Here is a 12,476-nt window from a genome sequence, read left to right on the forward strand (position 1 = left end):
TAGTACAATTCCCATGGCTACAAAAATAACGTTTCGTTGTATAAGACAGAATATCTGAATAAGAGTGTTTATATACTGTTTATATACTGTTCTCATAGAATGTTACAGAAGCATATGTGTCATTTACGCTACATTTAAATACATTTTGCCAACGCAGTTTCATTCGTTTAAAAGAGGAGCTTTAATCTGTGGTTTACATGAGCTAAGATGTTTGCCAGCTTTTGTTGTGTAATGCTGCTAAATGATGTGTGGGACTCCAGCTGTGTGTCATTTAGTCAGACACACACAGAGGCTGGTCTGAACTGAATGGGCTGCTGATTGCTTTTGTATTATATCCACAAAGACTGCTGTACAGTTGGGTGCTTAGTTTCTTAGATAAGCTGTGTTTTCGTTCTTTCCTTCTTTCTTTTTCTTTCTTTATATTTATATGAATTAAGTATGTATTTAAAGTTGTGTTTGTTTGTGTGTGTTTGTCTCTACCTGTGTTTGCAGTTCTCTCCTGCTGGTGACCTGATATTTGAAGTCTACTTAGAAAAAAAGGAGCCAGAGAAGTGTTGTTTAATCAAGGTTTGTTTCCCTCTCTCTCTGTGGTGTGTGTGACTGTCTGGCTCTATGTGTGTGTGTGTGTGTGTGCGTGTGTGTGAACCTAGAGGGTATTCTGCCACAGACTAAATCAAACCGCAGTTAATCAAAGGCATGTTTGATTCAATTGTGAGAGTAATTGTGTTTTATCAGTAGTCAAGGTAAACCTCAGTTAATAGAGGTTGCTTCAGAGTGTTTTATCTCTTGACACTTTGATATCTTTTTCCTATTTTCCTCTCATTTCTCCTCCAGCAAAAGTAGATAAATCCTTTTGCACAAGGAAATGAAGTTTTGAACATTTAAAACACAGAAAACAGAATAATACTGATGTCTGTGTCTATAGTGTCTCCTAGCATGAGGTCAGACGAGCTTGCCATCAGCACTCTGGAGATGAAGGGGATGGAGGTCAAAGCTCAAGATCTCTGGACCACTTTTGAGGTCATTGAGAATGGAGAGATGGGTAAGGGTCCTGCTGCTGTTCAATCTTACAATAAAACAATAAAAACAGTTGGAATCCGTATTTAAATTTAACTTGCGAGTGAATTCTACATAAAGCATCTTTTTAGCAAGTGTATAGCAAATTATTAGAGCATTTAATGATGTTCCTCTAAGGCTTACACACACATTAAAATGCTTCAATAGCTAAGTGAATGCGCATGATTAGAACTATTATTATTTCATGAGGGTTATGCGAAACTATTAGCAGATTGTGATGCAGTTGTGGGAGGGAGAGACAGGTGGTGTAAGAGTGATTTTTGCCAATAGCGTGCATTGTGATTTCCTTTTTACAAATTACAACTTGATAATGGATCTATTTTGCACTTGAGTGTGTTTTCTAATCATAGTCAGATTGGCTGGCGATAATTACAAATTTGCACCACATAATTATGCTTGTGAGGAGGACAAACCCAAAGCAAAAACAGTTTTTTTGGGGGGGAGGGGGTGGTTGGTGATGATGAGGAGGATTGTTTTGTTTGTTTGTTTTTTTTCATGTAATCTGTATGTAAGAATATACAGTTCTACTGATTCATTTGTTTTTTTTTTTTAGATTCTAGAGAATGTCTAGAGAGTATGTTTGTCCAGGAACATATTGTATAAATTTACACAACATTTACACAAATGTCCGCTCTCCACATTGCAACATGCAGTCCATCAAACATACTTATATGAATTGTGTTCTGACATGTTTTGAAGGACAATGATGTGTTAAATCGAGCTTGCGTAGCATTTTTGCATAGCATATGTTTCTGGCCTTTCTGTTCTGTGGAGTTGCAGTCATTTGTGAAAGAAGTCAGATGGAGCTTTGCGTTCATCAATTCTCTCTGTGCTCAGAGCGGCCCTTACACTACAAAGAGAAGATTCTGGAGCAGGTATTGGAGTGGAGCTCTCTGGAGGATCCCAGCTCGGCCTTCCTGCTCATTAAGAAATATTCTGGTTCTAAAATGACAGATTCCAACTCAGGTACCGACAATGAATGTCCCAATGCCTAACCCCAGCAGATCGCTCTAAACTATGATCGACAGATTAAACAACCTTATTTTTTTATTACATTTACAGTCAGTCTTTAATTGGAGCCACATTCAAAGATTAGCTTGTGGTTATTCTTAGAGCTGTGCTTATCTCATATTTTACAGCCTTGTTAGTAGTTAGTATACTAAATGAACACAAGGAAGAATGATACTGTTCATTTATTTATTTTAACATTATAACATATTTTAAGAATTTCAGCTGAGGACTAAAATAGATCATTGAAGTAAAAATCAGACTATTAAAGCTATTAAAACCGCAGACACCTGTCTCAGTTCTCTCATGTTTATTTTATCATGTGAAACATTCCACATGGAGATTGTGAATGTTTTCGGTTGATGACCCTAATAAATCCATAAATCTGAGTTTTAAATCGATTAACTGAATTTTGTTGTTTTGTGGCCAACAAATCATTGCAAAAATAGAATAAATCGCCTAGCACTAGTTACTATCAGTCATAAAGTTTTCTGATTCTGGCCTAATTTTTCTTTTTAGAGTCTCTGTACCAATTTCTTGATCAATTTTTCACTCTAGATGATAAATGGCATAGTTGCATAAAAGCAAAGCAGTTTTTTATTTATTTATTTATTTTTTTTAGAAAGTGCATTTACACTCTTTTTGGTTTCTTATTGAAACCATATGTGTAGAGAGAGAGAAATCATCATTTTCTACCTGCGCTGAGTAATAGCTTTTCTACATGCCTCACTAAAGATATTAATATATATTAAGCAGTCCTGTGATGCAAAGGTTTATTCATGTGGCAGGATGTGTATGTGCTAGTCTCTCGAATGTGTTAAGCTGGAAATGTGTTGCAGATGAGATTTCACTTGCTTTTCAGTACAACTTTAGCCATTTTAAAAATGTATGACACCTTGCTAGAGTTTGAAGTAGCGGGGGCTGCGCTGGTGCAGTGCTGCAGTAGATGCATAGTTTGTATGTTTTGTCTCATAAATAGTTCATGGTATGACTCAATATGTTTTATTTGTTTGTGACAGATAAACTGAAAGATTTCATTAAAGGAGAGCAACTCAAATTCAAAGACGGTTCTTCCAAACTGCTTTTGGGGAATAAGTTTCAGGATCGATACCTGGTACTACAAGACAAAAAACTGCTATTATACAAAGACATAAAAGTAAGTCTCCTACATTTCCACTCTTCATTCCGAGTCAAAATGGTTCGCAAGGTCTTTAAGTATCTCTGCCCATGGTAATATTTAAATATCTCCATCCCTGCTGTTCATCGGGATCAACCTCTGCGCAGTATCTCTGTTCACCAGTGGCCCTGCAGCAGTCGCCAGTTTACCAATTTAGATTTTTCACCGTGGCATTTCATATTAGCTCTGTTTGTTTTCTTAGCATGCGTTTACAGATGAAATAGTAATTAAAAAACACAGCGGATGTGAAATTACCTGCTTTGGGCCAATCGCAGGGGCCCGCTTGTAATAAGCGTGGAGGGGAAAAAAAAAGGAAACAAATAAACCCTTAATGGCTATTTTCATTTTGAATTAAAGTAATGTGGGATTCTCATACCCTCTGAAATGAGTACAGTGATTTTAACGACTGCAGTCTGTTAGGTTCTCTCTCTGTAATATCTCCTCATACTTGCTTTATTCACTCTGTGCACACGCCGGTCTGCTCTTCCTCAGGGGCACATGCTCCATGATCTAAGACACAGTCTCCTAAAGAGTGCAGGATGTGTTAATAACTGATATTTGAGCAAAGTGTGGATGTGTGTGTGTGTGTGTGAGAGATGGAGGGAAGGCGGAGAGGCGAAGGCACTCTGAATGAAGGCTGTTCTTTCCTTAATTAGTGTAATTTCTGGCTGCTGCGAAATATTCAGCTAATTATCAAGTGAAGAAGGTGGGAATTGGCTGTGAAGCAGAAATTTAATTGATATTCTGTTGCCTTTGTTTTCTGTTTCTTGCTTTCTTTGTAAGTTAGGACTCTCGTTTAGATCTTATTTTGCTGTCGTCGATGTGTTCGCCTGAGCCGCTTGTGTTTTGCAGTGCATTACGTACGAAGTACATCCCTTCCAGGCAACAACAACAAAGTTGTCGGCACATGCTAGTTTACACAATGCCCTTGGGCTCCCAACAGCTGTAAAGAGGAAATTGAAGTTTTTTCCCCTTTTGATTCAAGCGAATGAGTTGCGGGAAATAAAGCAGATTGTTTGGAGAGGATTTTGATAGATATATAGCATTGTTATAAAGCAGCATAAATCTTGAGCTATGTACTTTAAAATATGTGTAGAGACAGAATATTTTTTTAATAAAAGCCCTGTGTTGATTTTGAAACATGTGCTATTGTTTCCACAGAGTACCAAACCAGAAAGAGAGGCTCCATTAAAGTCTGTTAAATGTTACTTAGGGCTACGAAGGAAGTTGAAACCAACAAGCAGGTAATGGTCTTTTATCTAGTGCACTAAAAACCATTTGACACAATTATTTATCTTTCACATTTTAAAAAAAGTGCTACCTAATCGTGACTTTCTCAAGTTCATCAACAAACTGGTGCTTTTTGTAACAAATTATGATACTTATTTTAATCCGGAGCACGTAGAGCCCACAAACAGTGGTATAAAACAAATTATTCTAAATTAGTGTGGCCACACTGAAAGATGTATTAATAATCCTAAATGTGTAATTAAGATCGATTCATAAATGCTCTGACATTAACTCTAGGTTTGTGCTCAAATGAGCTCCGAGTTCAGTCTTTATCTCTTGTGCCAAACACACAGAGCTGCTTGGATTAGTGCCAAATGCCCTCCTCAGAAACAAGACTATCACAGTCAATCTGAAAGCAGATTTATATCTCACAATTACAAAATTCATTAAACGTAATTTAGCAAATACACTGTACTATGTTTTTCTCTCTCCTGCTGGGAAAATTGTTAACTGTGGATTTGTTTCATTTCAATAATGTTGCGTTTTTGTGATTTATGACTGTAGTGTAATTTATGAGTGCGTTTTTTTTTTTGCTAATGATCATTTATTCATAATTTTCCTTGTGAATGTATCCACGGCATGATTCTTACAATAGCATTTACCCTTAAATGACTTGCAATCTGTTATTTTGCACATTATTTTATTTGAATGTTTCATTGAGGTATTGACATGCAAACTGTTTAGTCTTTGTTCATTTGAGGGTGTTTCTTCAACTCTAGGCACTTTTGTTCCCTGGACTAGAAAATTAACTCATTTTCACACTCTCATGTTTACTTTGTCCTACAATGGACATACGTGCGTCACAGGAACCGTCATGAACATTTCTACCACAGTGACAATTTCACCACATTTCAAATGGAGTATGGTGTTTGATAACGTGTGGTGGAAATGACATTTTACACATTGCTGGAGCCTGCACATGACATGCAGGGGAAAAAAAACAAGATAACTTGATCATTAAATAAGAATTCATTCCACAAAAATGGCCACGATTTAGCTAATTTAAAACAAGGGAATAAATGAATACAACATTGCCACACTTTAACTAAAACAAATTAATAATATGTGGCCGCAAATTAGAAAGTTGTGGGAATGAATTGGTGGCCATGATTTAATTAAATTAAAACAAGGAAACAAAATAATTAATATAACATGGCCATGATTTTCCTATAACAAAAAAATAATTTATCAAAGGTGGCCACATTTTAAATAAGTCCTGTGACAGGTTCTTTTCTAAGGCTAATTTTATAGATGGATTTTTTGTAACCTAATCTAAACACAATTTGGTAATATTTTCACACTTATGACAAAATGACTGTACAGCTTAATTGAACCAAACAAAATGTGATGCCTTTATTACATGTAATATTTTCCTTGAATGATCATGTTTCATCTTATCTCATCTTTTGAAGAAACCGTAATTGAAGCAAAAGTATTTGTTGTGGTGGTAGTGATGTCAAAAGTGGGAGACTTTGCACATATAGTTTGCACATTATACATATTGAAATGTTGTATTTCATTATTTTATAAGATTAAGTTTTGAATTCATATTTTATACTGGGTTTTCAGAGTGAAGCAATAAAATCAATATATAAAATGGCAATAAATGTTTGTTTGTCTTCAAAACAAAAAACAAAAAAAAAACAACAGCAACAAAACACCAGGGACAAAGTGCCAGAGGTTGAAGAAACACATTTTAACGCTCATTGCGTGACCAGTTGTGTGGAAATAACAGCTGTTTGTCAGCCACATTGACTAAAATGCTGTGTGTAAGGTCAGAATTTAGTTTGAACCATTTAGACCAAGAAAAATGAATTTAATAAATTAACGAGAAGTAGGTTAGCAAAACAGTTAAATCTGTAAGAGTGTAAAGTATAACAGGCCATGTAACATTGATATAATTCTCTTACACAAGCAAAATAGGTCATCTTTTCTATTAGGCTTGTCAGCTGGCTGTGAAAGTTAAGCTGAATTTAATGGTATCTTAGCACTTTAGAGGTTCTCAAGGGGTCAGACTGTGGCGCCATCAGGAAAAGCTGAAAATAGTTGTAAATTGATGTGGAGAACCTGAATGTAATGCTGCGAAACTAATGGAATACTTTCTGTTGTTGTTTTTCTGACTCATTTTCAACAGTTGGGGTTTTACTGTTTATACTAAAAAGCAGCAGTGGTAAGTGCAATTAACTCTGTTCCTAACTGCACAGTCAATCACACGCTTCAGCACGGTTTTTAGGAAAAACATTTATCTGGACCTGAATAATAGACATTTTTTTCATATTTCTGCCTGAAACTTACTAAGGTTTTGTACAGCTTAGTACTTGAACTACAGAACTGCATGACTGTGCCTCAGTGTTCTGAATATGTGCCTCTGTGTCCTCCCTCAAAAAGGTATTTCTGCTGTAAAGGGAATGAATCTCAGCAGGACTGGGTCACCTCCATTATCAGAGTGAAGGTGAGCTTTCTTCATTTTCTAAGTGCTCATAATGTGCAGTTAACATTGTTACAAATGGGCATGGGAAGAGTTTTTTGTTGCTGTTGCTGTTGCTGTTCCACATCTGGCACTTAGTTGGGGTTTATTTTGAATTTAGCAATGAAAAATTTGGCATTTTTTTGTAGCTTCATAAAGTTCCATGATATTATCATGTTTTTTTTTTTTTTTTTTTTTGGAGATTGAAGGTATTCTGTAAAGTACTTCGGAGTACCTTGTAAATACATGGTATTACCATCTGATACCATAGCTCTGCTTCATTGTGTAAAAAAAGAAGCGTGCTTAACTGTATCATATGTGCACTTGTAACATACTTCAAATGAAAAGAAATTTTAAAAGTACATATTTAAACAGTACACTTACAGATGTAATGTTAATAAAATAAAGGCCAGAACTTACTTGTTCTTAAAGATACACCTACACTTTCACAGCTTTGCTTCAAATGTTTTTATGTTTTAAAAAGTGCAATTTGTAATAATGTCAAATTAAGAATTTTGCTTTAAATTACATTTAAATCATCCGCTTTAATGAAGCACATTTATTTGATGTGTTGAGGAACATACTAAAGCATATGTAAAGCACTTGATTATATTTAAATTATACTGTGTTATTCAATATATATTTTAAATTTACTAAATTGTAACTTCATTATCTCAAATGTGTAATTACAAATATAACTTAATACAGAACACATACCTGTTTCAGTAAAAATGGCATTAAAGTAGATTTAGTGTTATATAAGTTTTCCATCAATGACTGCCAGTACATTTGGCATTAAACGTTGACCATATTTCGAAAACAATAAAGGGAATTACATATAAAGATGTCCTACATAATTGGGTCAAAAAGCACTCAAATGTTTTATGTAAATTTAGAATATGATACATTTTCATTGCATTGCAATTAGCATGCTGATAACATTGCATTCTGTTCACACTTACAGTAACTCTCTCAGGCAGTATTATATTTTTTGTACTATTTTTAGTATGCTAAAGTGTGCTTCTTCTTTTTCACAAGGGTCATGATACCCCCACAGTCCTTTTTATAACACTGCATTTCCTTTTCCCAGAGAAAGTTAGACGAAAACTAGCCCTAAGAATTGAGGGAATGTTTTCAAGGTCATCCTCCATGAGTATAAATCACATTATCCGGAAAGGTCTTTTAGCTGAAATAAGGTCATGCAGACTGCCACAGTAACACTGGTTCCAGCAGACTCTTCTTTAGACAAGCCGGGCGCTACTACACACAGAGGGCCTGACTCAGCTGATTCACTATTAATAACTTAAACCAAAGGCAAGAGATGGCAGAGAAGTACTGTAGTAGATGATCTAGCCATTGTTTAGATCTCTCCTCCAATCCTCTAACCCTCTCAGATTTTTCCTGCCCCTCTCTTCGGTCCTAATGCCTCATCCTTATCTACTTCCCACAGGTTCACTGTTTTCATTGTCGAGGTTTATTCTTGCTTTTGTGGCTTTGAACTGATACGAGGAAGAAAAATAAAGCGCTTCGGTTCTTAATTTTTTTCCTCTTCCAGGGAGGTGGGGCGGAGAGTTTTTTTTTTTCCTCTTCAAGCAGTAGAGTAAATGAGGAGTGGAGGGCATGTATTCTTAATTCCGTTTACATATTGTTTTGTCACATTATTACATGTACTAAAAGCGGTTGTGCAGTCCATGCAGGTAGATTAATTGATACTCTGTGCACTGAGACTCTTCTAACCTCTCGCTGCTTCCATTTCACCCAGCATTCTGCTTGGCATGGTTTCCATAGAAACTGGCGAGCAGTGCTGGGTTTGTAAAGGAACAGGCAGATGAGACCTGCTGCTAAAATGAGGATGTAGACGTGAAGAACAACTCAAAGGCCATAAAGTCACAGTGGAAAGTATGAGCTGTCTTAGTGAGTGTTCAGCTCAGGAATAGGTCCGGAATGTTCCAGCACATTTGTTCCTACATCATTAAGGTCAAAAAGTTAGTGTTAGTTAGAGCTGCTCGAGAATATATGGAAGTTTTAAACATTTCACTTGCCTGAGACTTAAAGCTTAAAAAGTAAGGTATTCATTTTCTGTATGGAACTATTTTTTTGCATATTCGTTCTTGCTCTTTGTATACTTTCCCTTTCATTATTACTCTAAAGCAATTGTGATAAATGGGTAAGTGATTAGTGTTTTTTTTGTGTTGAGTGTATGATTAACCTAAGAGTTAAGGGCCAATCAAAAATACATCATTTTCATTTGATAGACTGATAAATTACAGATTTTTGTTTGTTGTGTTTGGACAAATGGTACATAAATGTATGATTTGTGTAAAACTTTTTTTCAGATATTTTAAAGTATTGATTGGTTGATTTAACTATTGTGAAAACATTAGAGAGTTTTGTGCACATTGTTTTGAGAAAATTATTTGCATGATTTGTAATTTGTATGAAATGAACAGAAACGTTCAATCTGTTTAGCACAATTACAAAGTATTCCGATCACTGTGTTAACTGTTTTGAGAACAGTGACCTGAGTTTGGAGAAATGTGTCAAATCGACTCTTATATAACTGTTATATAAATAAAGTGCTTGGAAGGCAGTAATGATATTCCTTAAAACATTATTATAAAGCAGTTTTTCTAAATAATTTACTATTTACTAAACTTTTTTTGGAGTTTGAAAATATAGAATGCTTAGCATTCAAACGAAGAGATGATGTCACCATAATATTTGCATACTAAATTACACTCACTCCTGCAGTCTATCAATCTATTTGCATACTTGCATATTGTGAATGTGTTTTTGTTCTTGCATATGTTTAACAATTTATAGTTAGGTCAAGTGTTAATATTAATGTTCAGCTGGCAGAATTCACTATCGTTCACACGTTAGCTGTCAGTAAGATCGTTTCATGTTTTTGAAATAGATGTTGTATGCTCATTAAGGCTGCATTTATTGTGGAATATATATGCCGTAACTGTTTTTTAATTTTATATATTTTAAAATTTAATTTATTCCTGATTTCAAAGGTGAATTGTCAGCAGCTATAACTCCAGTCTTCAGTATCACATGATCCTTCAGAAACCATTCTAATATGCTGATTTAGTGCTCAAGTAATATAAATAAAGTAATAAAGTAGAAATATTTCTTATTATTATTTGTTTTGAAAACAGTTGTGCTGCTTAATATTTTTGTGGACACCGTTTTAAATTTTTTCCAGGATTCTTTGAAGAATAGAAATTTGAAAATAACAGCATTTATTTGAAATATAATTTTTTTTGTAACATTTTAAATGCCCTTACTGTCACTTTTCATTAGTGATTCATTTCTTAAATTTTTTTATGGTGGAGTAGACATTATGACAAGTTTCTGTACCTTTGCTGTCTTGCAAACACTGTTATTTCCTATTGGCTTTTCTAGTAACGTTCACCTGTAAAATATTTGATTGCCTAGAAATTACCCTGTTTCTTTTAGCTTAAACAATAGAGCATTGCATTGACATCAACAAGATTGATTCTGCATAGACTGATAAAACGTAAATCTTCAACACAAAGTAGGAAAAAGCAACTTGTAAATTCTTAAATCTAAATGTGTTTGCAGCATGCCAGTGACTTATGGCCTAAAGACCTAAGGCAGAGCGCATCGTTACCTTATAACCTGAGCAGAGGAAGAACATCCACTTACAGCACTGCAAAGACCAGCACAGCCAGACATCAGAGAGAGGTCAGCACTAAAACCTGTTCTACACTCACATAAATGTCACAAATACTCAACAAACCTTTTCATTTAATGTTGCTTAATGACTTTTGTGCTTCAATGAACACTTCTAAAGGCCAGCACAGTTGGCAGTAGATCAGCTCTGATCTCCATCTTTGTTGTCAGTTAAACCATATCCATGTCGTCTTGTACAGAAAAATGGTTGTTGGAATTGGGAATCAAGTTTATCCACTGCGTACAAAACAGCCTTTTACTCATATAGCCATGTATATCCATGTTCTTCCCCCTATTCTGCAGGCTAAAGGGAAGTCAGTCCTCACTACAAGTATAGAAGGTTCAAATACACAAAACCAAATGACCTCAGATGTGAGCAACCAACCGGACTTGACGCATAAATTGGCAAGCTGTGAAGGAACTCCAAGTGTCTCCGGGCTTGAAATGGTGATTGATGACACACTCCAGTCTCTGCGTAGACCATCACTTCAACAAGACCCCAGTGCTCTCACCCAGCTATCACACAAGAAGGCTGTGTTGCCCAGCAGAGGTGCGCAGTTGCCACAAAACCTCATTAATGAACTAAGTACTGTTCTCAACAAAACAGGACGCTTTCCGAAAGAAGACAATTAAGAGAGACAGACAGAGACAGAAAGACAAGACTCTTGTCTGTTGCTCTTCCATTGTGCATGAGGAAAAACCAAGACAAATCAAGCCACAAAACTCAGACAGTTCTCAGTAAGGAGGTTGGATGTACTACTTTTTTTATGCGCACAACTACAGCTGTTTGCCATGGGTTGCATTTATCCTTTATCCTTCAATTTAGAACCATATAATTCAGTTTTATTGAACATTAATTATTGTTTTAGGCTTTTGCATGATAACAGGCATTTCCCTCTTCGTTCTCATATCTGTTTTTATTCTCAATGAGGTTGAAAAAGACACTACTATAGACAACAATGTTCCAATATCATCTTAAATCTTCATATTTTGAAACTGGTTGTTCTGAGATGAGTGGAATGGTAACATTAGCATTAGTTAAAGTTGGCATGAAATAGAATTTTACCCTTTTTTCTAAATCCTTAATATTAATCACATTGTGAACAATTAATCTATGCATCTTTTTTTTTGGCCTCGTAATTTTCAATAAAAAAATCATAAATTAATCTTCCAGTGAAACAACAGTTGTTTACACATTCATAGTCAGATGTGTATCACAATCCAAAAAAAGGATCTTGTGATTCCAGGAGGAAAAAAAAGTGCACTTCCATAATGTACTTACAACACTGTAACAACTGTAATCTGTTAGGTATAATGAACAGTTACCAATACTTTTACAGCATTCGTTAGTCTAGGTTTAAGTTAATTTCTATAAATTTAACACATTTTTTACAATTCACGTTACATTAATTAATGAAAGAAATATGAAATGAACAGATGTACTGCATGTTTATAAATCAACACTAAAAGGTTGTTATGTAGTTCATGATACCTAATGCATTGGCTAATGCTAACAAATTGAACCTTACTGTAAAGTAATCTCAAGAGAAGCAATTTTTAGTTCAGTTCAACTATTTTTGGTTCTATTTTGATCATTTTGATACTGATGTGCTTCAAGATCTACCAAACATGTTTTTGACTCCAGAGAATTGTATGGCCTTTTTATAGTTGGGTACAAAAATAGCCCTGCTGTTTTCCCTCATTCTCATTCCTCTGTTTTTGTGCCAGCGGAGGTTGAAGACTCTACCAGACAAT

General features: G+C 35.2%; 1 protein-coding gene across 1 annotated transcript in view; it reads left to right on the top strand.

The window, feature by feature from the left end:
* Positions 1-11,376, top strand: part of arap2 (arf-GAP with Rho-GAP domain, ANK repeat and PH domain-containing protein 2) — a 45,613-nt gene extending 34,237 nt beyond the window's left edge. Inside the window, 9 exon segments of the mRNA XM_042726839.1 lie at positions 493-568; positions 926-1,042; positions 1,915-2,043; positions 3,105-3,241; positions 4,424-4,506; positions 6,687-6,722; positions 6,941-7,004; positions 10,611-10,733; positions 11,025-11,376. Of these exon segments, the coding sequence (XP_042582773.1) occupies positions 493-568; positions 926-1,042; positions 1,915-2,043; positions 3,105-3,241; positions 4,424-4,506; positions 6,687-6,722; positions 6,941-7,004; positions 10,611-10,733; positions 11,025-11,354 (1,095 nt within the window). The 3' untranslated portion in view covers positions 11,355-11,376.
* The last annotated feature ends 1,100 nt before the right edge of the window (positions 11,377-12,476 follow it).

Source organism: Cyprinus carpio, chromosome B7 (assembly GCF_018340385.1).
Source record: "Cyprinus carpio isolate SPL01 chromosome B7, ASM1834038v1, whole genome shotgun sequence".
NCBI classification, from domain to species: Eukaryota; Metazoa; Chordata; class Actinopteri; order Cypriniformes; family Cyprinidae; genus Cyprinus; species Cyprinus carpio.